The sequence below is a fragment of the Lissotriton helveticus genome, chromosome 9 (assembly GCF_964261635.1).
Source record: "Lissotriton helveticus chromosome 9, aLisHel1.1, whole genome shotgun sequence".
In the NCBI taxonomy this organism is placed as follows: domain Eukaryota; kingdom Metazoa; phylum Chordata; class Amphibia; order Caudata; family Salamandridae; genus Lissotriton; species Lissotriton helveticus.
The window spans coordinates 666,996,578-667,022,240 of NC_136070.1; the positions used below are offsets into that span (position 1 = coordinate 666,996,578).

Below are 25,663 nucleotides of genomic sequence, written 5' to 3' on the forward strand. Positions count from 1 at the left end.
AGCAAAAGGAAAGAATGCTTCGCCTGCCAGCGCCTTTTTGTAGCGTGGATCCAGAATAGTAGCACAAATGTAATGCTGTTCTGACTTGATCTTTTGAAGACGTTCATCACCACGTAGGCGCTCTAATAATTTCTCAGACAAAATAAAATGGTCTTTTTTTTGTACATCTTTTTCAAACTCAGAAGACACCGCCATCAGTTGGTGCTCCAGCATGCACAACAATGGGATAGCTTTTCCCAAATTACAGTCCTCCTGGCTGACTGCACGCGTGAAGAACTCAAAAGGACGAAGCATGTCTGTCAGGCTTTTAACTATGTCCCATTGCGCCGCACTCATCCGCAGGTCCTCCTTCTGAGATGTACCCTCTGTGAAGAAATAGTGATCGAGTACCGTATACTGCTCATACAGACGCTCAAGCATGTAGAAGGTTGAGTTCCAACGTGTTGCCACCTCCTGGATGAGTGCTTTCACTGGTATTCGACTTTGAAGTAGCAGCCTCCTCAGATGCTTCCGGGCCTTAAAAGAATGGCTGAAATGGTTGCACATTTTGCGGCAGGTGGCCATTACCGCGAACGCTGCACTGTCTCTATCACTCAAGAATTTTTGAACTACCAGGTTGATACAGTGCGCCAAACATGGCACTCTGAAATAGCCACCCTGCGACATGGCCTTAACTACATTGGCGCCATTATCCGTGGAAACATAACCAATCTTGCGTTTTTTGGGGATAGCATTTTCAAGACCTTTTTGTCAAACTCTTCCAAAATGTTTTCTGCTGTGTGACTTTTCTCCAAGCCAAACATGGCTAGTGTTGCATGTTTCCGAGCAGCTTTGAAAACTTTGTCCGGGTCAACACCTGCGTTTAGCTTTGCTTTAACACCTGAAAAAGAGACCCAGTGTGCAGTGATGCACATGTAATCAGCGCCTGCGCCACTGGTCCACATGTCTGTTGTCAGATGTATTGTGTGAACAGCACTCTTCTGCAAAGCTGCCCCAATCGCCTCCAGCACATCTTAATGTAGTGCTGGAACCGCAACTCTGGCAAAATAGAACCGGCTAGGAACCTTCCATTTAGGGCAGAGCGTTGCCACTAATTCTAGAAAACCTATCGCTTCTACAAAAGAAAAAGGGAGAAGGTCCACAGCTAGCATTTTAGCCAGCTTAGTGTTATACAGACGCGTCAGTGGGTGGTTGCGTTCATATGGCACGTCTGAAGTAAGAATTGTTCTAATGTTGCCCTGGACCAAGCATTTACGGGCTGATAATGACTTCGATGACCCAATTTTGCTCGCTGGTGAACTTTTGTGCGTTGGTGTCTCACTCGCTCCAACACTCTTAGTGTGCCTCACATTGGGTGTGCTGCTGACAGGGGTACTGGGTGTAAGGGAAGTGTTTGACACACTTCTTCCTCCTCGTCATCATCAGATGAAACATCAACGTTTCCTTGAATTCGGCCTTTCTTGATCGCATCTAGGTGCGCAAACCATTTGACAGTGTGCTGTCTCCTAAGATGACCTCTCTGGCCTCCGGTACCATAGTTGGTACCTGGCTTACCACGACTAACTGCAACCTTACAAAGGGTACAAATGGCAAACTTTGGATTTTTTTGACAAACAGTAAAGAAGTCCCAAACTGGGGACTTCAAGTGTCTGTGGGACCTGGAGGAGGCGGCGATACTGGTGGTGGTGGTCATGAAGCTAATGCCAGATGAAGTGGAGGATCTGGATTGCCCAACTTTTGTACGTTGTGCACTTTCACCGCCACTAATTAAGGTCGAGGTGGATGGAGGTCTCTTCTTGCCAGAAAGAAATATGGAAGCGGGACGAGTTGGTGTACTACTTAACTCCAATGATTGTGGTGTTTCCACTGCCTCCTCATCGACAACATCATCATCATCATCACGCTCAGCAGCTCTTCGGGCTAGGGTCAAAATGTCTGTTTGCTGCATGCCCGCTGGGGCTGCAGTGACCTTTATGATGACTGGGTCGTCGTTGGCAGAGTCTTCATCAGCAGCAGTATCCGCCACTTCTTGTTGAGCCTCATCACACTCCATAACTCTGAGACTTTGGACGAGCTTCCTTTTACGCTTAACTACCTTTGTCGGATCATGGTGTGCCTCACTCTCAGACGGCTGTGGTGCTGGTTCCCAAGTTTGATCCGTATCATCAGAAGGAGGTGTGCTTGAAGAAGATGTAGACACCACCCTTGATCTCTTCCTTGCTAGGGGTGTGGAAGACAATGAAGGATCATCAGGAGGAGTGGCTTCCTCAAATGATACCTCGCCTTGATTGTCGATTTCCTGATGTGCCCCTACTTCGGGAGGAACAACTATTGTGGGCACTTGTGACCCTCCATGCACCTCTGCTTGCGCATCTCCTTGCGCTGCCTTTCCTTCCACATGTACTTGGGCTTGTACTTGCACATGTGATTGTTGTTGCGGCTGTGGTTGTTCAACACTCGTCAGATGAGCTACAACAACCTGTGTTGATTGAGGGACATTGCTGCTGCTTTCTTGCGATGAGCCAACATCACTGGTCGATGGTGATTGAAGAACTATACTGGCTGCCTCTGCAGCACTCAAGGCCTTGGACTTAAGTTGGCCTGGTGGTGGTGGTGGCACTGAGCCCAATGGAGCGGGGGTGCTGCTGCCAGCTTGGTCCCCAGCAGATCCCGCTGCTGCTGCAGGCATACTTTTTTTTTTACTCCCCTAAAAAGGGGCGGGCGGCACACCAGTGTCCTTGGTAACTTGCTTCTTCTGCTCCTTACTGGCACCTTTCTTGCTAGAGGAGCTACGGGTTACTTTTTTTGGGGCCATCTTCTTCAGAGCAGGTCAGCAGGCAGCAGTTGCACGAGTTGCAGAGGGTTCTGTGTCCAGACGTGACGTCGCGTGACGTTATGCTGCACACACACACCGCTGCAGGACTTCTTCCTGGCACTGGTGGTTCTCTTGAGTCTTCTTGTGCACCTAAAAGCAATGGAAGACAGAGGAACATCAGTTCAGTTATACACCCCAAAAAATCGACAAAACACAGAAAAATGAGCACAATCCCATGCCATCCATGATGTTTACATTGAAGACACCCCACAGAAAGACTAGGGACATGCAAGTATGCAACACTCACTACCCCTGGGCATAATGGATGAAAAGTAGGCAAAATAAGTGCATGCCTCAGACACTGCCTCTCTTCAAAATGGCCCCTTACACCCCAAGCACATGTTGCCTGTACCAGCCAGCACTCAAGATGGCCACCACCACCACCCACATGGCCAGTCCACATCAACAGTACACCCCCAAAAAACAGAAAAACAGCCAGAAATCACCACAATCCAATGCCATCCATGATGTTTACATTAAAGAGAGTGAGACCACACCACAGGCACACTCAGTCCATGCACCACCACCCCTGGGCAAAAGGCCACACCAGCAGCCCCCAAAAACGACAAAAAACAATAAAATAAGCACAATCCCAGCCCATCCATGGCCTCAATTATGTTTAAATTCAAGAAGACACCCCACAGAAAGACTAGGCCCATGCAACACTCACCACCCCTGGGCAAAGGGCCCCACCAGCAGGCCCAAAAAAACGACAAAAAAACAATAAAATCAGCACAATCCCAGCCCATCCATGGCCTCAATGGTGTTTAAATTCAAGAAGACACCCCTCAGAAACACTAGGCCCATGCAACACTCACTACCCCTGGGCATAATGGATGAAAAGTAGGCAAAATAAGTGCAGGCCTCAGACACTGCCTCTCCTCAAAATGGCCCCTTACACCCCAAGCACATGTTGCTGCCTGTACCAGCCAGCACTCAAGATGGCCACCACCACCACCCACATGGCCAGTCCACATCAACAGTACACCCCCAAAAAACTGAAAAAACAGCCAGAAATCACCACAATCCAATGCCATCCATGATGTTTACATTAAAGAGAGTGAGACCACACTACAGGCACACTCAGTCCATGCACCACTACCCCTGGGCAAAGGGCCCCACCAGCAGCCCCAAAAAAACGACAAAAAACAATAAAATAAGCACAATCCCAGCCCATCCATGGCCTCAATTATGTTTAAATTCAAGAAGACACCCCACAGAAAGACTAGGCCCATGCAACACTCACCACCCCTGGGCAAAGGGCCACACCAGCAGGCCCAAAAAAACGACAAAAATCAGCACAATCCCAGCCCATCCATGGCCTCAATGGTGTTTAAATTCAACAAAACAGTTGTATCATGCACCCCTAACCAACCCTGGTCCTACTGGATACTGTGGCTACCCACAATATAATTTATTTAATGTTCTGAAAAAGTTCCAAAATTGTACTTGCAGCAACTGTAATGCCCCAAACAAACTTACTTGTGAAAGTTGATTTCTAATCCAAAAGTGATCCAAAGACAGTCAAAAAGGCCTCAAATCCAAATATCCAGCAGCACCCACAAAAAGTAATCCTTCCAGCTCCAGATCCAAATGAAAGTGACCAGGAGATGGACAAAGCACTGGGAGGAGCCTGCTGGACAGGAACAGGAAGTTGGAGACTGTGGGGCACTTCCTTCCTCCCCCCCCCCAAAAATGGACTCCTTGCAAAAAAAAAGGTCATGCAAATGTCAACCTGAGGAGTGATTCTGATAAAAATCATAATTTTCTGAAGGTTTATCCTGTTTGCTGGTGATTTTCTTGTGCAGAATTGCAAAAGCTCTATTTCGCGAGTGCGAGATTGTTCCTTTCCGCCGCAACTACGTGTTCGCAATTGCGAACTCTCGCGAGGTGTGCTGTGCAAGGTGGCAAGCCGCGATTACGTATTCGCGGGCGCCAAACTCCCGCGGGATCACGCAGCAAGATCCAAAATGGCGCGGCACTCGCAAAGAAAAACAACTCGGCAAACGCTAAATGACGGAAAGTGAACGCCGCGCACCGCAACCAAGCAAAAAATCCGCCGCGAGCGGATTCACGGATTTTCGACTAATTCGCGAGAGTTCGCGGATTGCGAATTTGCCGAAAATCCGAAAAATCCGCGAGCGGAGCGGATTTTACGCCCATGCTTAGATAGAATCCGAGGAGGCGGTCATGGGACATAGGGGGCGCCAAAAGTGATTGTCCCACCGGGCGCCAACTGCGCTAAGCCGGCCCTGATCTCTAATTCTAACAATGATACAGAACAAGCTCTCAGGAGCCCGCCACCACTGGCCGCAGTGTCTACACAATGCAGAGGCAGCGGTTATTTCCTCTGTAGCTATTGATAGCATGCCTGCTTACAACACAGACTTCCCACCTAATATGTACATGCTAAGAGTAGTCATTTTGTGGTGGGTGCTATCAGTGTCTGTGGAACTGTCCCAGAATCGAGAACTCGAAAAGTGAACATCTCGGAATGCCTAACCCTCAATTGTTCCCTCCTATGGGTAACAGATGGACTCATGGGGTACACATAACAAACACTCCTTGTGTACTTTCAAGAAATGAAGGTTGTCTTTTGGCTAAATAGCCAGATAATGAAAGACATATTACTTGATCTCTGCCTCTCATATAAGCTAATGGGTGTGATTAAGGGCAAATCGCATTCTCATGTATTCTCTCTCTCGCATGCTCACACAGTAAGTTCAGTATGTGATATAATTTGAGTGGAGCTACTTAGAGAAAGGCTTAAAACGAATACCACAGCTTTACCGTTTTGTTTAGTCTTGAAGCAGCAAGGGTGATTTATTTTGCATTGTGCTATGCAATTCGCCACACTAGAGTTCATGAACAAAAAGCACTGGTAAAGCCAGTAGCTCTTGCCTATGTGAGCTACTACTTTTGCTATTGGTTTTAGCCATATTGCACAACAGTGTGGCTACTCTGCAATATGGTTAAAAGTAAGGGGGAAAAGCGCTTTGTTGCGACCAGCGATGGCCATGTCACAGCGCTATTTTTCCTGTGTGGGGAGGGGAAACAATGGGGGTGTGAGGATGTGGCAAGCAAGGAAAGGCAGCAGTCGGGGTGGGAGAAGGGACAGTAAATATGGGCGAGCAATTATGTGGGCGGGAGGAAGGTGGAAGCAATGACGGGAGTACAAGGTGCAACAACAAGGTAACAAACTACAACAATGAGAGAAGTAACGAAGATGGTGAGGAAGCAACAAAGTCTGCGATCAAGCTCCTCTATCTGTACCGCCTCCTCTAAGAACTAGGGCCTTATTTATGAAGGCCTTGCGCCGCCGGTGCGTCACTTTTAACATGGGAAAAAGTGACGCACCGGTGGCGCAAGGCTTTCATAAATGAGGCCCTAGACACCTCCAGCAGCTGTAGACTGAGAGGGGGGGGGGCTTATTAAGGGTTTTTATGAGGAGCGGCGGTGAAGTGACCCATCTGCAAATGCAGTGGAAGGGGGGCTGCACTAAGGGAGATTTTTGCAGTGCAGCTGGCTGTACCTCCTCCGACGAGAAGGAGACAGGATCATACAGTACGAATGGCCCGACAGGACAAAACTGTTATGCTGTCTTTACTTCTGAGTGTTTCGCTGTTAAGTAGCACAGTATTTTAGATGGCAAAAGCAGTGGCCATGTTGAACTGAAATGAATTACTCCAATGCAATCAGAAAGGCACACATGAATCAAACATTACCAGCAAAATGAGATTGTTGTCAAATATTTCATGAACCTCATCGGCATCGTAATGAATAGGCAGATAAGCTCAGAGCAAGCACTGTGCAGGGAAACTTCTGTAAACAAGCATGGCACATGCAATGTGCAGGCAAAACATTACAAAAAAGTGCCCCAAAATCAGATGGAAACAATACTCCGGCGACGGGAAACTGATAAGAGCAGCACACGAGGAACAACACAAGGAACAACATGAAATAGTATGCTGCAGCCAATAGAACGGTGGGAGAAATAAGTGGCAAGCACAGAACCAATGAAATGAAATGAAAGCATGGGGGCGGGCTGTAAGCCTCTTTTAAGATATATTCAATACACAAGATTTCATACACATGTAGGCAAAACCTAAAAAAGGAGACACCTCTCACAATGCCATGCTACTGACCGCAGAGCTGACGGGGCTGAGTCTGCTGCCACAGACAGCTGTGCTACCTTTCAGGTTATGGAGGCAATACAAGTTCAGACAGCCAATGAGGCAACAAACTGTCCATTGAGGGTAGTCCACTGAAGTAGTGATTGTGAGAGCAAAAAATGTGTTATTTTTTCTAAAAATGTTTCTCTTTTGCTTTGGGAAAACATACACACAGCTTGCAGGTTTATGAAAATAATCAAAAAATAAACAAATGATTCTATTAAATATACATTTTTCATGTTGGCAAGAACTCAATTGCCCAAACAAAAAACTTTTATTGAATAACACTTTCATTTTTAGCGAATACTTGTTTACCGGCCAATATAAGTGTGCTATTTCCATGAAGTACTTGCGTATACTACTGCCACATATGGGAATCTTTTGCCTTGCATGCCCAATGCATTCCTCAAGCCAGAGAGGCCCATCATTATCAGCCTCAAGAATACTCTCTGAACTCCCAAACCTGGCCCATTCTGACCTGTGTGGGTTTATCCTGGGACACATCACCTCTCTTAAAATACTGCGGCTATTCTCACTTCTTGGTTACGTGCCCCAACACTATCCAAATTCTGACTGTCTTGTTTCTGATATAGAAAAAGCATTTGACTCTCTCAACTGGAACTCCATGCATTCTGGCCTAGGTATATACAAGTTTGGAAGGGACTCCACACACTGAGAGGTCCATTAGGATGGCCGACAGACAAAGTCCGTCCGCCATCCGGTCGGGGGCCGGTACCGTCCGCCACAAGGGCGGAGGAACTGTGCCCCTAATTAGGATGCATCCGCCACAGTGGCGGGTGCATCCTGCTTTTTTTACATTGCGATGGACGGTGCTTGAAGCACCAGCCGCCGCAATGCAAAAAATGCACGTTGTACATTTCAATCCACAACATGACAGGCACTGCGTGGTGCCTGTCATGGTGTACATTGAAATGCTGGGGGGTACCATAGGTACCCCCCATGTGCACCCCCCACCCCCCCTTCACACTGGGGGCCCGCAACGGGCCCCCAAAGCAAAGACCGAACACCTTTCCGTGGCGGCATTGCCGCCACGGGAAGGCATTCCTCACCGGCCATCCTAATATGGCTGGCGGTGTCTGATAGACACCGAGACCATATCAGGCCTTTTCCGCTGCGGTCGCAAGCCGACCACGGCGGAAAAGCGGCGGACGGTCTTCCCCTTCACCACGGTCCCCCCGGCATCGTAATATGACGGGGGGAAGAAAAGTGGCAGACGGGCAGGGATGGCGGACGGATCGCCACCGCCTGCATGGCGGTGGCGATCCGTCTGCCATCCTAATGGACCCCTTGGTTAGGATACTATGTGCAAACTCTATAGCCAGAGTAAAAACAGGGCACAGTATTTTGCCCTCTATCACAATCCATAGTGGAACATAGCAGGGATGCTCCTCTCTCCCTTGCTCATAAAGTTTGTAATTGAACCTCTGGCAGCACTGCTTTTTGGGGTGGAGTGGCCTGGGGGAGTCCGATGTCTGGGGACATACAGGTAGTATCGCATATGCTGATGACTTCTTGATTTAAATGAGGGATGTCCAAACCCAATTGAGTGAGATTGAGGGGATCCTTGTGAAATGTTATCAAATTTCAGGGCTTAAAATCAAGTAGGAGAAGCTATGTGTTTTCTCCTTTTGCCCGACACCATTCCGTGGCTGCTCAACCATAGTCTGAGTGCCTTATGTCAATCTCCATACTGCTTTAAATATCTCGGGGTGCGAACTGATCACTCTAAAGCAAATGCCATAGAGAGCAATCTGGCAGCGGTGTTATGGTTGTTAAAGGCCCAGATAAAGTTTTGGACTTCGCTGCCTTTTTCAATGGAGGAGGGGGCATGCGGCGATAGCCAAGATGATTATTCTACCCAGGCTCCTCTATTATTTTCTTAACCTCCCTGTAGTCTTGCCGTGATCTTTTTTCAGGTTCTGGGAGAGCTGATGTAGGGCGCAGGTAGAAGGAAAATGTTGTTGACGGTGCTTCAGTGGCCTAACAATAGGAGAATTTGGGAATCCCAGATTTGAGAAATATTATGTTGCTGCTCAGTAACAGTGGCCTGCTCAGTGGTTTGCAAACTGCTCCGTTACTGAGAGGGTTCTCCCCCGGCACTTTTCTTCCGGGGTGCTTTATGCCCTTTTTTCCCCAATTTGTACCGTAAGATTGACTGTCCCAGTTTGGTGGTCGTGGCAGTGTCAAAAATGAAATGGAGTCTACTTTATGACCTGGCACCATCTACCATATGACCCGGCGTAGCCTTGATGGGCCTACCTCTGCATGCTGTATGGCTCTCTTTCACAACCCTGTCCCATTGCTCTGACAAAAACATTATGCAGGTCAGGGAACATTTTTACTAATGGCAATCTGATGTCTTTCAGGACATCCTAGACCATTATGCTATTCATTTGTATTTACTTTTTGGTTTTGAAAGCTTTATTTGAAACAATACAATACAATACAATGAAGTTAAATGACTGACAGCTTAAAAAACAAAATCCAAAAAATCAAAGCAATAAAAACAATATCCGAAATCAAACATACATAAAATCTACCTGCAAATGATAACATTCAAATGAAAAATAGATTTGACCAATCAAAAGGGTGGAGAAAAAAAAGGGGGGCCCATACAATAATCAGTAAATGGGTGTACAAATATTTCTGTACTAAAACCAGGAAAAAGGAGAATAGCTCAGTCAGGTGCGCGCAAACAGAAACCCCGCAGGGGAACATAGTGGGGGGAATTGGCATTGGGCCTAACAAATCATTCAGTGTCCAGAATTGCAATGGCGTCTACAGTTTCAGGTGGTAGGTGTGCACTAGCTGAAAGCACCTGAGAGGCAATAAGAGTCGCTGCAAGTGTGTGCGATAGATACACCATATATCCAGAGGCCTAGAGGTGGGGGGTTGGAGCATAGCATACGTCTCAGTTTGCAAACTACAGTAAGCCAGGCTCCGTGTCCAGGCAGCTTTCTGGGGCCTCGTCTTCGCTCCCCAGTGGACCCCAATCCTTCTCTTGGCGAGTAGCAGAGCAATTGCTACAAACGGCCGGTAGCAAAGTTGAATATGATTGACCAGTCCCAACAGGCCCAGTCTCGGAGAGGGCAGAAGAGGTGTCTCAATTATTTTTGCGATTTCTTGAAATATATCCTGCCAGTAGATACAATATGAGAACAGGACCAGGCCATGTGAATAAAGTCTGCGTCCATCGCATTACACTTGGGACAGTTGGAGGGTTTGGAGGGATCAAAATTGGCCAGTTGTTGGGGAGTGATATAAGTTCTAGGGATACCTTTGAAACAGAGGAGTTTGTGCCTGTGATTGGGAGATATATCTGTAAATCTAACCATTAAACAAGGGGCACAATTGTAGTACAGCTGAGCAGAATCATGCCATGGATCCTACAATGAGGCAAGTATTAAAACCATTAGACTCTATCACAAAAGACGGATGTAGAGTGTGAAAAGCTGATGGTGTTTGAACACCTCATCTGGAATAAACTCAGTCACAAATGTACTAAACACCCCTTCTAATAGAATTGATGAGAGTCTCATAAGATCAGATCCTACAAAGGGGGAACAACAAATGGTAGTTCTTCTCAAAAGAATGAAGGCCCTCAACTCATCAAAGTGACATGCTTCATCATCAGGTCCACTCGTCAATGTTGACATAGGTCTATGGTCCACGGTGGGCTCTCCATGGAGCTCTTTGGATGGAGGAGCAGGTAAATGTGCCCGATATTTTTGCTCAGTGGCCTCGGGAACCTATGAAAATGAAAGCATACAAATGTGTAGGAGGGTTTATGTCTTAGGAAATGTATTGCTCACTCCCTATCCCATGGGTAAAAAAACAACTAAAGACTTGGGGAGGCTCTGTAATGCATCCGCTGGAAATGTGGCAACATGTTTCTGCCCCCATTCAAGGTATAGAGTATAGAGGGTATAGAGACTCTCTTGATGGCCACCAGGTCCACTGACTGGGCCACCCAAAAAGACTTCTAAGGTTGTAGGGAGTAGATTGCAAAGGCATGAACCCAACTGGTCGGGAGCTATTCATTTTGCAATCGCCTGAAGAAGGTGATTCAACACCTTTGCCCATATTTGGCTTCTGTATTGAGCAGGGAAATGGGTATCAAGGTGGCCCAATGTTTAGCTTTCCCTCTTTATGGATGAGTATTACAATTGCTGTCCTAAGATCTTAGGGCAAACTCCCCTCTTTCCTAGCCTCTTATAGCATATCTCTATTATACTCTCCCATTTTAAGAATATGGGTGATATTAGGCTTCACCTGATTACTGTCTTGCATATCTCCCATACAACTAGTATTTGTAGCTCAAAGCTTTCTTGAGTGCTATTCACTTAACTCCCAGGGAGTTAAGTGAATAGCACTCAAGAAAGCTCTGAGCTACAGAGTCAGTCAGCTCATCTCTGATTGGCTGGTTGAATCTTTCCAGTCAGCTCATCTCTGACCGTCTGGTTGAATCTGTGCATGCATATTGGAGCGTGGTCTGAGAACCCTCTTTCCCGCTTGGTAGAAGTGTGTGTCCCTGAACCAATGCCCTGTGACTGTGGAATCCGTATGTAGTCCAGCCTTGACATGGAGCAAGTGGTCCAGGAGGTCTAAGAGTATTGCATATCAGCAGTATGTTCTTCTCTCCATATATCCATCAGACTCAAGGGTGTTGCTAAGGTCTGCAAGCAGTAGTGCCCCTCAAATGGTTGGCTGTCCATAATGATTTCATCTAGCTCTTCACACATGGTGAGATTGAAGCTGCCTGTTGTACCAGTAATCATGTTTGATGTTTGTGCCAGCCAAACTCAGAATTTTCCCTACATTATTCACTGTAAACCATGTAGGAAATACCAGGAGGCCACTTTAAACTGCTTCCCATTCCAGTCTCCTCCCACTGCAGCCTAGCACTAACCTGGGTCCACAGCCAAAGGGTGGTGAGAACCCCTGGGTGTCAATTCAATCTTGTGTATTCATAAAAGGAGTTTAGTGCTTAGGCCCCCATATAGCGTCCACTGTCCTTCCTCTCATGTGCATCATGTAGTGTTGACCCCACTCCTTCCCACACCATGTGTAATTCCTGCCTCTCTACTACCTCAGGCTACAAGCGTGGAACTATATATCTCTATATCACAAAAGTATTAGAGGGTCAGAATCTCAAAGGTGATTACCAAGAACAGAGGTGGTTACCAAAAAGCCAAACAAAGAGAACTATAACAACCAAGTTAGGTTTGTATCCGGTCTCTGGCACCCATCAGTCACCACTCGGAACCGCCCTTCATCATTTGGGGCTCCGAGGACAAACACCAAACCTGTTGTTTGCTCCGACAGAGAAGGACTAGCCCTCCTGTGGGATAAGGATGGTTGATGTGAGTTAGATATATACTCACAACGTGGCTGTGGGGTAAAAAAAAGAGTGCAGTGCTAGGGATAAGTAATACCAAGAGTGATAAGGAAAGTGGGTAAAATTGGTTTGAAGAGCAAAAAATATATTTTATTAAAGTACAGCTCCTGACACCAAGGTTAAAAAATAGCCAAGACAGGGGAATTAATAAACTGTCTAGCCGTGGAACGTGGTCGACATGTTTCAGCAATTATTGGCCATGTGGCCTTGCTTTCTTCAGGACCTAAATTTTAACGCTACTGCAAACAAAAAAAAAAACAAATGTGAGATAATATGTTCTATACATGAAAAATACTAGAAAAATACTGGAACGATTTCATTGTTAATTTTGTATGTCACCTGAACCTTCTAGGTGTACTCGTTCCGTTACTCCTTACCAATTCAGTAAATCACTGAAAAAGAAAGACATGGCATAAACACAGCAACCACCACCTGTCCACCACAGTAAACTACCTTATACACCATTGTACATTCTTAGCTCAGGTGAGATCTATATCCAGGATATTCAATCATTACACACTGTATTGTACTAGTGTCATGCGTAAAAATAGAATGTGAAAGAGTTAAGTACAAATTTCACGAACTACTTCTTACCTGATTAGTAAGAAGTAAACACCTCACCCCACCTGGCTGCGGCTCAGGACAAAGGCGAAGCACCGCTCTGGAAAAGGTGAGTAAATCAAGCAAGTGAATCACTCACCCAAATGTCAACAGAAGATTCACTAGAGGAGCTGCCGAGACCAATTGTCTGAGTATAAGTATAAGTATACTACCTCAGGCTACAAGCGTGGAACTACCAGCTTCCCCAATACTTGAGGTACCTTCCACCTACTCGGTCCCAACAACAAATCTGCTTGTATTCACTTGAACACCAATCTCTTCTCTCTTCTCTTGAATGGAGAAATGTCCCTTGGTCTTTTTCAGGCACATAACGATGGCTCATCTCCTGCCTCTGATCGCACCAGTTCTTGTCACGTCTGCCAGTCGTCCACCCATGGCTCTCTCCATTGATGCCGCTCCAGCTGCTGATGTTTCCTCTCATGTTACACCCCCGAAAACCTCTGTGTATCTCGTGTCTTTCATACACCACAGGTCAAAAACACTCCAGCCACTTCTGAGCCTCACCTCAGGGACAGAAGAACTAGGACCTCCCCTCAGCCAGGATCCTCAATTTAGCCTGGACGATCATCATATCCTGCAGATTCCATTTTTGGAGTTCTAATTTAACTTTATCAAAGAATCTCCGCTTGGCCTGTACCTCTGGTGTTTAGTCTGAGAAGACAATGATTGTGTGGTTTTCAAACTGCATTGGTCCATGTTGTTGGGCCTCCAATAGGATTATGCCACAATCTAAAAATTGAGGATGCTGGCTACAATCAGTTGTGGTCTTGGCCCAGGTTTTGGAGGGGCCCTTGGCATCCGGTGTGCTCTTTCCACTACAAAGTGAGGGGCAAGTCCTTGTTCACAGTGTTGACCACAAAGTCCTCCATTAAACATTCTACTTCATGCCCACGGCCTTCTCAGGAATGACCACGAGCTATACATTGTTGCGCCTGGATTTCCTCACTTTCCTCGCTGCTTACTCTACCCTGGCATGTAGTTGGTGATTCGTCTCTTTGAGTTTGCAGACTTCAGCGTGAAGTGTTTTGATAGATTCAGCGTGTTCACACAGAGTAACCTCCACTGTGTTCACTCTCTTTGCAATTCATCATCGTCTGCCTCAATTAGAGTAATGTCCACTGCCACTGTGTCAATCTTGTCTTTTAAGGCAGTTCTGTTTTCTTTGATGGCGTGCAACAATTCTCTGTGTGATGGATCTTGTTCACCCCCTCCACATACACCGTGGCCAACATTTGCCCCGAACCAATGCTTATCATCCACTTCTGAGTGTGCATTTGTCCAATCTGTTGGCCTGTGACACTTTTGACCCTTTCCTCAAACCATTTTTATTTATTATGGGGGTTCCGTCTCTCCCCCGGTGGCACATCCAGGAGGATTATGTTCTGGCTGGCATTTATGCACGTGTTTCATGCTGTCCCGCAACTTTACTGGCCCTTGTCTTCAGGAGGGGTGGCACCACTGGGGCACTCAGCGCCTGCCCTTCTCTGTATCTGCTCAGGGCTGAGGAGGTTGAAAATGCCCTAGCCCTCAGGTGCGTGCAGTCCCTCTCTAATGCAGTTCACACAGCTCCTGATGCACCAGCCAGTCCCCACAGCAGGGCCCAAGAAGGAGGTTCTATGTTGCTTCTTCATACAGGGGCCTACTTGTCCTGTCCCTCTACCATATGGACCGCACACAAGTATCTTCAGTCCCCTGCTGCTTCTCATGCACAGTACCCTGCTAGGTTCCATTTCCAGCTGCTGGCTGCCATTTTGTGTCATGACCAGAGCTCCTGCTGGCTTCAGTGGCAGTTTTGTCTTCCCATGGCTGCCCTCCCTGCCTGATCTCTTCTCACCAATGTATGAATGGGGGGAGTTTTCAGCGCCAGGGGAGACAGTGAATTTCTGCTGGTGGTGGTCATCCTCGATGTCAGCATACATGTGGGGCTCCATTTCCCTTTGGCACCAAGGCTACAGCCCAATAATAACTACATTTGGTCATCTTAACACAAATCTACTTACCTAGAATTACCTTGTGATTTATTGGGTGCATTGATGTAATTGTATGTTTTTCATGTGACATATCATATGCGATTTAGTGATCCTGTGCCATGTAGTTTATCGGGACACTGAGCTATCCAACTATTCATTGCACAATTGCATTGGTATCCAAATTCTCTTTCTCTATTTTCTATCTCATGTAGAGTGAAGAGGACCAGGAGACCAAAGGAAACAAAACTTGGTTGCAGTTTCTCGACCCTTTCCCCCGACAGTGCAGACTCTCCAGCCAGTGTCAGCCAGAAGAACTCCAGACACTGCAAAGAAGATAGGAGAATGCACAATGAAGGAGGCTTGATAAGACTTCCCTATGAGGAGGAGATGTTAGTGTCAGATTTCAAAATCCAGAGAGGGTCTCCCTCTGCAAGCTCAAGCCCGAGGAGTATGTCACCTCATGACCAATATGGCATAAAACTTAAATCCGTGGAAGTCAACCAAGAGGAAGAATTCCTCTTTCCAAAAGGACACAGTGGACCTCAAACTCACTCAGAACATTCAAAGGAGAAGCTGCGGCCAGCCAACTGTGAAGAAGCAGTGGCATCAGAGCATGATGACTTGATGCCCACATCAGACACTTGGGTTCATCCACAAGACAGTGAGGAGACATTTGCTGGCACAAGAGGCAGAAAGAAGGTCAAGACTTGGAAGCGTGATCTAGAGTTAGCCCAGAGCCTAACTTCATCACTATTTCCAGAAGCAAACCCACAACAGTCAACGTCAGCAGTGGAAACAGAAATCAAGTTGAATGAAAGATTATCTAGAGGTCGTCAACAAGAGGAGGGTGGGGACGAAGAAGAAAGCTCAGCTGATGAATGGGCATTGTGTCTTCAAAGAAAACAGAGGAAAGTTTGTGACAAGATCAAAGAAGTTCATCTTCGTGATGGGGGTGAAAGAACCACCATAGTCGCAACCAAGGTTGGGAATGATAAAGAAGGATTGTCAGTGGATAGGGTTGTGAGTGGGAGAAGTAGCTTTAGTGAGACTGATGAACCGTCAAGTTCTTCTGATGGCTGCCTGCTTGGTAACGAAAAGCTGATGGAACAACATGTGAACATTAAGAAGAATGGGCTGAATTTTTGTGGGAGTAGTGCAGGCAAACTGGGACAGAAAGGGGGGATAGAAAAAAGAGAATCAAAAGTGCATGCAAATATGGTGACGAAGGAGGGGGGTAAAGAGACAGAATTGGAGGTGGAGGAAATGGGGGGAAAGAAGCACACAAGGAATGAGGATGAAAGTGAGGAGGAAGGCAAGACTCTAGAGGAAGAACCAGAGAAGATAGCCCTACCAGGAAAGAAAGAAGAGGAGAAAGTAGAAAATGAGGAAGAAGAAGTTGTAATGGAGCTGGACGAGGCAAAGAAGGTTTCACATGTGAAAGCAGAAAGTGATGATGACAAGGTAGATATGGAGAAGGAAAGTAACAGAGATCTGAATCAAGAGGAAAGTGAGGAAGAAAGTGAAGACAACAGTGATAGGGTAGAGCTGCTTATTGTAAAAGAAGTGGAGAAGGCGGCAGAGGACAGTACAGAAGAAGATGAAGAGAGTGCCGACTCTGAGAAGGAGGAGGGAATGGCTAAAGAGGAGCAGGATTTTATTGAGAACAGAATGAAAAAACTGAAGAAAGAAGCGCACTCGCCATCACTGAAGTCTGAAAGATGCCAATCCTCCATTGAACGAGAGATCGAAGACAGCTCTGAGATTCACGTAGATAAGGACCTCTCCGAAGGCGACCAGGAAAGCAGCCTTAGACCCAAGAAAGAAAAGCTAGAAGGCTCAGAGGATGAGGACAAAGACTCAGAGGATGAGGACAAAGGCTCAGAGGATGAGGACGGAGGCTCAGAGGATGAGAACGGAGGCTCAGAGGATGCTGAATCTGATGACCAGGAGGATGAATACACAGAAGAAGCAAAATCTAAGAGGTACATTACCAATTCTTTTGAGCAGAGGTGTGTATTTGTTCTGTGTCAATTTGGTGAGGAAGCGTTGGTGTGAGAATCTGGCGCGTGATGAGCGGTAAAACCAATAGGCTGGGATAGAATGTTGTGAGGTGTGGCCGAGCTTTATGAAACTGGAAAAGTAGAGTGGATTAAGGCCAGAAAGCTACAATGTAAGTTGAAAGGAGAAAATATGAAAGAGGAATGTTCAAATACATATTTTATAGCCCTATAGGCATGCATAAAATGTGGCTCTTGGGACTATCAAAAAGAGATCAAATAGAGCCAAGTTTCCCATGGTCAAGAAGTCTCCAGAGTAAAAAAGTGAAATATATATTGCACAGAGGAAATAGGGAAAATGTACTGGTTTAGCATCGATGAGCAGTAAATATAGGTGGGTGAAATGGAAGGTTGAATAAGGAATGGCGCTTAAGCAACAAGAATATTCAGGACTAGTGTAGCACCTTGATGGAGAGTTTTGTATTTTCTGGAATTGATAGGTGCCGAATGTTTATATGGATGATCACTGAGTAACTATGGGGAAAATTGATTTAGGCGGTGCGATTCTGCTGGGTGGATAGAACGTAACAGAAGCAAGGGATGAAGGATGCCCAGGCAGGGATTGAAGTAGATCAAAGGCTTGAGGTGTATTAGTCGGGAAAACGTATTATTTTCCGATTGAAAGGAGCTATCACAGTTACAGAGATACACACTTGCTCAAGAGTGAACCTGCTCATGTAAAATTCTGTACCCCTCGGAAGCAACAACTTTATTTTTTGTGTTTTGTTTACAGGAACAGTGAATCAGCAAGTGAAAGTACAACAGCATCTCACAATGGTAAGCTTTAATTGTGTAATGCACTTCATGAGGATATGTGAGTCTTTGTGTACTGTTTCTCTGCTTGATTGAAGTTTCAATAATTACTTTAATACAAATATTCATAACTGTCTTGAAAAGAGAGACCACAAAACTAAAAGGCTCTTCGGAATTAATTAGTCAGACAAAGGCTGTTACTTGGAGTTTGATGGACAAACCATCAGCTGGGTCAATGTATCTCGCAGGAGGCCCACTCACCAAATTCAGAGTGCTTCAGTCAAAATTGTAATTGCCAACTGACCAAGACAAGGAGATCATTACTTTGTTTTCCCATAAATACGTCTTCCCCCAACCCCAAAGCTGTTATTTGTTTTGAGAAAACAAAAATGCAATGTATAGCTTTTAGCAACAGGAACAAGTCGGCATCAGAACCCCAGGCCTAAATATGGCCTTCCAAAACTGAAATGAAAGCAGCCCTATCGCTATAGGACAACTGACGTAGGTGTTCCTCTGAAAGAGTCCCTTAATCATTATATTTATATCTAAACTAAAGTTTGGCAAGAGAAAACTAAAAGGTAGTTATTGACAGATAAGCAGGGTCCCTTCACCTCACTCAATGAAAAATCTGATTTTACTAGGCAAATTGATGTTTGGAATTTGCAATGAGATGAGCTTCAATTACAATTTTGGATCTGTCCACAAAATGTACATGCTAAAATGCTAAAGGCCAAATTTAGAGTTTGGAGGATAGGATACTCATTCAAAATATGACAGATAATTTGCTTGCTGTATTACATATTCCACGTGTAATATGATGGACAGAAGATTCAGTCATGTGATTAACCAGCTTCAGGATAAGATACCTTGTCGTCCATCTTTTTCCTTGGGTTCCCCATTGCAATGGTATTTCTCATTCAGCTACCATACGACTTTTGAATTTCACATCTGCTTAACTAATAAAAAAGTGCTCCATACATCCTGCACTTGGGAGTCGAACTGAGCCAGTCCGCAGCTTCATACATTCCGCGAACGACGAGCCACTGAGTGTGTGTGCGAGGTGGGCACCGAGACAGCCGAGACCGCCGAGCCCGATGGCTGACCCCCAGCTGATTCTTACACAGCAGGGGCTCCCGACTCTATTCAGACTGTATCTGACCCTGGTGGACACCTCCGAGGGCACGATACGTAACGACCTTGGATCAACATCAACATCAGTTGTGCAGAGGCAGCGCCTTCAGCGCTCCTCCAGCCCCCGGCTCCGGCCCGTGGGAACGGGATCGTGAGCCGGAACAGGGAGCAGACAGCAGGGCGCAAAAGCCTTGTATTCCCTTGGAGCCCCTGCTAGGTCCCACCGTACTGCAGAACTGCGTGAACCTGCTGGTGGTGAGTGCTGCGGTGAGTTGGGAGGGCTTGGCTGCCCCCCAAACCCCCCTTGGGAGGGAGAAAGGGGGGGCAAGCACACCGACTACCATTTTGTGTGTGTAAAAGGCCGCTTTATTGAAACAGGTGCACATCACAATTATTAAACTGGCAAACTGCCTTACAAACTAAAACCTCTCTAAACATCGAGTTACCTGACCCCTTTTTGTTTTACTCCCCCCACCCCTACGATCCCCACATGATAAAATCCCCCACCCTGCAATATACAAACATATAACTCAATTACATCATAATACTATCCAATTTTATCCCCTACCTCCTAACTCCAAAACCTCCCAAGACCTACAGTCCTATTTGCCTTCTTGCAACTGTAACTAACTACCCTCTAATGTCAACTCCCAAACTGGTTACGCTTTCCCCGCTCCCGTTTCCCAACTCCCCAAACTTCACTAGAAAGTACCGAACTCCAGCCAAACTTGGCCAACATCAAAAACAACTCCGCCAGCACCTGTTCCAAGCGACAACATACATATAAACACCCCCTGTGCACCTGTCCCAACCCAGCCACCTGACACAAAAAAACGTTCCTGGCCTAAAAACCTTCCCAGCACAAAAACCAGATGCCAAAGCCAAAAAACCCCAGGGAGGGTGGGCGGGGACAAAAAGCTCCTGCCTGAAACGTTCCCAGCCACCAGGTCTCAGTACTTAAAATGGTGGCCGGGAACGCTATTTAATACCTCGGGCTCCAAAATTCCTTTTGGGCTGCTTTTTGGCTGCTTTTGGGCTATACCCTGCCAGCCCAACACGGCAAAATGGCCGCTCGCTTGTTCTCCCCCCTTTCCCCTCCCAAATCTGCCCGGGGGGCAGACCTCACGGCTCGGCTGCCCCCCAAACCCCCCTTGGGAGGGAGAAAGGGGGGGCAAGCACACCGACTACCATTTTCTGTGTGTAAAAGGCCGCTTTATTGAAACAGGTGCACATCACATTTATTAAACTGGCAAACTGCCTTACAAACTAAAACCTCTCTAAACATCGAGTTACCTGACCCCTTTTTGTTTTACTCCCCCCACCCCTACGATCCCCACATGATAAAATTCCCCACCCTGCAATATACAAACATATAACTCAATTACATCATAATACTATCCAATTTTATCCCCTACCTCCTAACTCCAAAACCTCCCAAGACCTACAGTCCTATTTGCCTTCTTGCAACTGTAACTAACTACCCTCTAATGTCAACTCCCAAACTGGTTACGCTTTCCCCGCTCCCGTTTCCCAACTCCCCAAACTTCACGAGAAAGTACCGAACTCCAGCCAAACTTGGCCAACATCAAAAACAACTCCGCCACCCAGGGAAAGGCGGAGGTTAGGTGATTACACCGCCTCTGCCTTTTCCTGCCCCCCCACCCTTCCCCTTTTTTGATGCTGAAAATGGCGCCAACCGCCGGCCCCCACTCACGGCGCACCCCCGAATAAACGGTCCTCCCTGACCCATGCAACCTGAACCCAGTCAGGATTGAGACTCAGCTTACCACCAAATTAGCTATCCCGTGCTTGCCACTTGGCCCTCTTCACAAACGAATGCTCCGCAATCCAAATCAACCCGCCCCGGGCTAAGAAACCATTCCCGACCTGCACGAGCAACAATTGGCAATAACTATGCCCTCCCAACGTCCCCCTGCGCGTTCAAAAGCACTCCGCTGCGCACTTAACGCCGGTGCCACTGAGGATCATCGCCACCGACGCGTAATGTCCCCCCGGCCGCACCACCGTCAATGCGCTTCCGATGCCGCCCCACTCCCAAACCGGCGCGTGCCCTACCGACTGCTATCCGCCCCCCGCCCTTGCCTGATGCTTCCACCCCGCTAACCCCCCGACACGTACCACCCTGCCTGCAAAAACCGCGGTGACCCCCCAGCACATGAATTTCCGACACTACCCCATGTGCTGTGCCACCAGAATCTCTAGCAGCCCCGCTATCCGCTGCTGCTTGTCTGCCGGCAACCATGCCTCCCGCAAAACCCGCGTCCAACCAACACCCAAATATTGACCGCGCCATGCCAGCCCCACTGTCTTTGAATTTCCAACACTGGCACTTTGTGCCATGACTCCATCACCTCGAGCCGCCTCACCATCTGCCGCTGCTTGCCTGCCGGCAACCGTGCTTCCAGTAAACACCGATACCAGCTCAATACCCAGAATTGACAGCGCCGTGCCTGGCCCCACTGTCTTTGAAGTTCCAACACTGGCACCTCGTGCCTTGCCTCCATCCCCTCGAGACGCCTCAACATCCGCCGCCGCTTGTCTGCCGGCAACCGTGTCTCCAGCAACACCAAGCCCAGCTCAATACCCAAATTTGACAGTGCCATGCCGTCCCCACTGTCTTTTGACTTTCCAACACTGGCACTTTGTGCCTTGCCTCCATCACCTCCCGTAAGCACCGAGACCAGCTCAAATCCAAAATTGACAGCGCCGTGCCTGGCCTCACTTGTCATTTGAAGTTCCAACACTGGCACCTTGATCCTTGCTTCCATCCCCCCCTAGAAGCCTCCACTTCCGCCGCTGCTTGTCTGCCGGCAAACTTGTCTCCAGCAACACCGAGCCCAGCTCAATACCCAAAATTGACAGCGCCGTGCCTGGCCCCACTTGTCTTGTGAATTTCCCACACTGGCACTTTGTGGTTATGGCTCCATCACCTCGAGCCGCCTCAACATCTGTCGCTGCTCGCTTGCCGGCAACCGTGCCTCCCGCAACACCGAGACCAGCTCCTTACACAAAGGTGACAGCGCCGTGCGTGGCCCCACTGCCCCATCCAGTGCCAATGGCACCCCAAGGACCTCCGTGATCTCCTGAAACCTGTCCAGCATCATCCAGGTAGGGCTGAAACTCCCTAGTGACCCGTTCGTTCCGTAAAAACCATTGCTGGAACCCACGAAACCTTCAACAACGCGCAGGACCTCGCGCAGCCCATCGGCAATGCCGTGTCCCCCTACCTAATGAACAGACATATGGCAAAACACTATTCCCCAGGAACTGGGCCTAGTCAAAGACCATAATAAAAAGTGGTCCCCAGGGAATTATTTTAAAGTTAGTTTTACCTTACAACTGTGTCACCATAGAGAACAACATCCCATAACGCTCCAGGGATTATTATCAAATCAAAATGTTGCAGTTTGCATAAAACACCTATGCACATATCTGTGGCACCATAGTGAACAACATTCAATCACGCTCCCGGGATTATTATCAAATCAAAATGTTACAGTTTTCATAAGCTACCTAAGAGCATATCTTACGTACATCACCAATGTTAAGCCATATTTCATTCATGTCTGGCGACTCAAATATCCACAGCTACCCAGGTTTACCATGTGCGGTGTTGTTTTACCCTTTTCCCCACACTATATGGTCAATATGGCACATTCGCCATATACACCTTATTCCTCCCTCATCTACCTAATCCCAATACCATGCTCAGTAGTCTTGTACATGGAAGAGTGTCATAGCGTCAACGTTTCGGTCTCACACACCATTATCTCCGATACCCTCTTCAGGACAAGTGTTGCCCCATGAATCCATTGTAAAATCACACATGTACCACCAACACCATATTTACGACCAATCCCCTAAGAACATGTATATGTATTGTCTGCTCACACCAACGGAATGCCCCCAAGCGCATATTCATAATGTCCCTGCACCTCTTCGACTCCCAACGTGTCCCGTGTGTACGAACCCCCCTACACCATCACAGATTCATGGAGTCAAACGTAACCCAGGTCTCATACGGCTGTCCAATCAGCGGTGCCGCACCATACTACTAGGTGAAATGCACACTCCTCGAACCTCCATGTTAGCCCCTCATTACCCACCCTCACGACCGGCAACTAAGACCTAAAACGCCTGTTCCTAAAAAGGAACCAAAGTCCGTCACCGCAACCACATGCAAGTCTACGTAGCCTCCTACTGCTGTGTAACCATGCACCAACCCGTATATCTTACCTTCCACCTCTCTTGTAGCAGAAACTAAAATTGTAGCACATGCACTCAACAGTACCGATCTTCTATCGTGCTATGAGACCTTAGCGACCCCCATGAACGAATCCAACTGTACTTACATCCCCTGTACTTTGCCCGTGCAACCACGCAAGGAAACATAACTTGACAAACTAAAGGAATGACCGAGTTCCGTGCATAGCGCCGTCAACCCAACAAAACCCCCAGCCACGGTAGAAACTTACAGACGCATGGTTGCCTAAATCAGTCCTCCTCTCACTACACTCGCTTCAACAGTTGAGTGCTTCGCTGGTGTGGTGCAGCTACGCTAAAGTCGCTCCTGCAATTTTGTGCCCCAACTGCACAGCAAACGTGTCGGCCATAATGGTATGGAGTCTCATGCCTGACTTTGCCTCTAACAAAACGGGCACGTGGCTAATAGCCCCAATATCCCCAACTTCCCTGCGACAACTTTGGGCCACCTTAAAGGCATAGAATTACTGTTGCCTTTTACCCCGTCTAATGTCTCTATTCCCACCCGAAATAGAGATCTCTTATGTGTGTTTACATGACCAAACCTCGCACAGGCGATTAACACAAACTCCTGCCCGACCTTGCGAGCCACCACCTCGGTATAAGCAACCTACCCACTGCTACCCACTCAGGGGTACTCATGATCCCCCAAAAAACCCCTTTTTCGTCCCTTAATGGCCGCTTGTCGAAAAAGAACACTAACCATAATGCCGCGTCCTCCATCTGGTAAATTTCGCGATAGCTTATTCTTGTATATATTGGAACTAATGCGTCGGGAAAGAAATATACCAAAAACTCCTGTCCAATGTAGTTCAACATCCGACCACAGCTTTGCATAACCACAGGACTCCTCCATTATTCCCTACTAAACAAAATATTGTCTCAGCTAACACAACCACCTCGTTCTATCTAAGAGCGACTTAAGCTTACCATTGCTTGCCTGCGTAAGGACCACCCAATCCTCCCCGTATACTGATTGTTGCAGGTTGCCAATCTATCTTACCCTACTGGCCGAATACGTTGAGGTTCCCAGAAAGCCTGATGTGGTAATGACAAACTCCTATGCTAGAGATAGTACAAGTGTGATTACGCGTGTATAAGGAAAAGCACAAGACAACAAAATGCGAGCATTCCACAATTGTAGCCCCCCAATGTCACCTGCATTGTCTTATAAAAAGAGAGGCGAAGCCCTCACCAAAATCCCCAGCTGAGTTGATTGGTAAATGTGCAAAGATTGCATTTGCGGACCACTATTTTATTTTTGATACCAAGACTAGTCAAGTATTCCTCCGTGACGTTGCTCCATGGCTTCTGACGATCCCCAAGCCGCTGGGGGCCCTGTGGGTGTGAGGGACTGGCGAGCCCGCCTGGGGCCTTCTTAATCCCCAAGCCGCTGGGGGCCCTGTGGGTGGAGGGACTGGCGAGCCCGCCTGGGGCCTTCGTAAACCAGCCGTGTCGAGACCCTCGCGTACTCCGGGCCTGCTGCAGGAAGCACAGCCCTCCCTTCTCCTTGATGCCGCCGGGCCGCCCCAAGCCATACCAAGTCTGGAGCCCCACGCCGGCCGACCCCCTGCCAAAGAAAAGGTACTGCTGGTGTACTCGGACCCTGAAACGCGTGCCCCCCTTCACCCCGCCCCCCTTTATCCCCCCGACCGTCTCGTACCCTCTCCATATTAACCCCCCTTTCCCCCGGTCCCCTCCTCCGGCGAGCTCCCACCCCGCCTACCCATCCCCTTCACCGGCACCCCATGCTCGAACCCTCTAAAACCTTTCCCGCACCCTTTCCCTGCCCTCATGAGTCCTATCAATGTATCAATGCTGGGGAGAACCCCCCCCGCACGCCCCCCATCACTGCCCTTCGGTCCCCCTCCACCCCACCCGACCACGTGGGAACACCCCCCCCTCTTTCCCACCCCCCCCAGGACCATCCCACCCTGCGCCCCCCTATGCACCCTCTTTGCCAGCCTTCCTGCCCCCCTCTCTTGCCAGACAGGTGAGGGGCTCACCTGACTCCCCTTCTGTGGTGGGCTGCCTCCCCTTGTCGACCTCCCCGTCCCTTCTTCCCCCTACCCGCCCCAGGTCCCTGCACGCTCTCCCTCCCGCCCCCCGATCCTGAGGCCTGCGCTCAGACCCCTCCCGCCCCCTTTCCTGCCCGGTGCACCAAACGCCCGGGAGGCCCCGCTCACCGGCAGAGCCTCCCCACCTCGCCAGCCGCGCCATGGCGGCCGCAACACCCCTCCGCCTCGCTGCCCGCCCACGGTCTCCTGCTGCCCCGCCCTCCCCGCCAATTCCATTCCTAAGGACGGCGAGGCGCCACTGGCAGCGCGCCTCGTCCGCCCTCCCTGCTTCATTTCTTCCCGCACCGCCTGTCACCACCAGGG

General features: G+C 48.1%; 1 protein-coding gene across 1 annotated transcript in view; it reads left to right on the forward strand.

The window, feature by feature from the left end:
- LOC144782918 (uncharacterized) overlaps window positions 1-25,663 on the forward strand; it is a 200,002-nt gene that overhangs the window by 14,922 nt on the left and 159,417 nt on the right. The window contains exons 3-5 of the mRNA XM_078662161.1: window positions 15,270-16,891; window positions 16,955-17,039; window positions 17,848-17,891. Of these exons, the coding sequence (XP_078518287.1) occupies window positions 15,270-16,891; window positions 16,955-17,039; window positions 17,848-17,891 (1,751 nt within the window). The remainder of the gene's footprint in view (window positions 1-15,269; window positions 16,892-16,954; window positions 17,040-17,847; window positions 17,892-25,663) is intronic.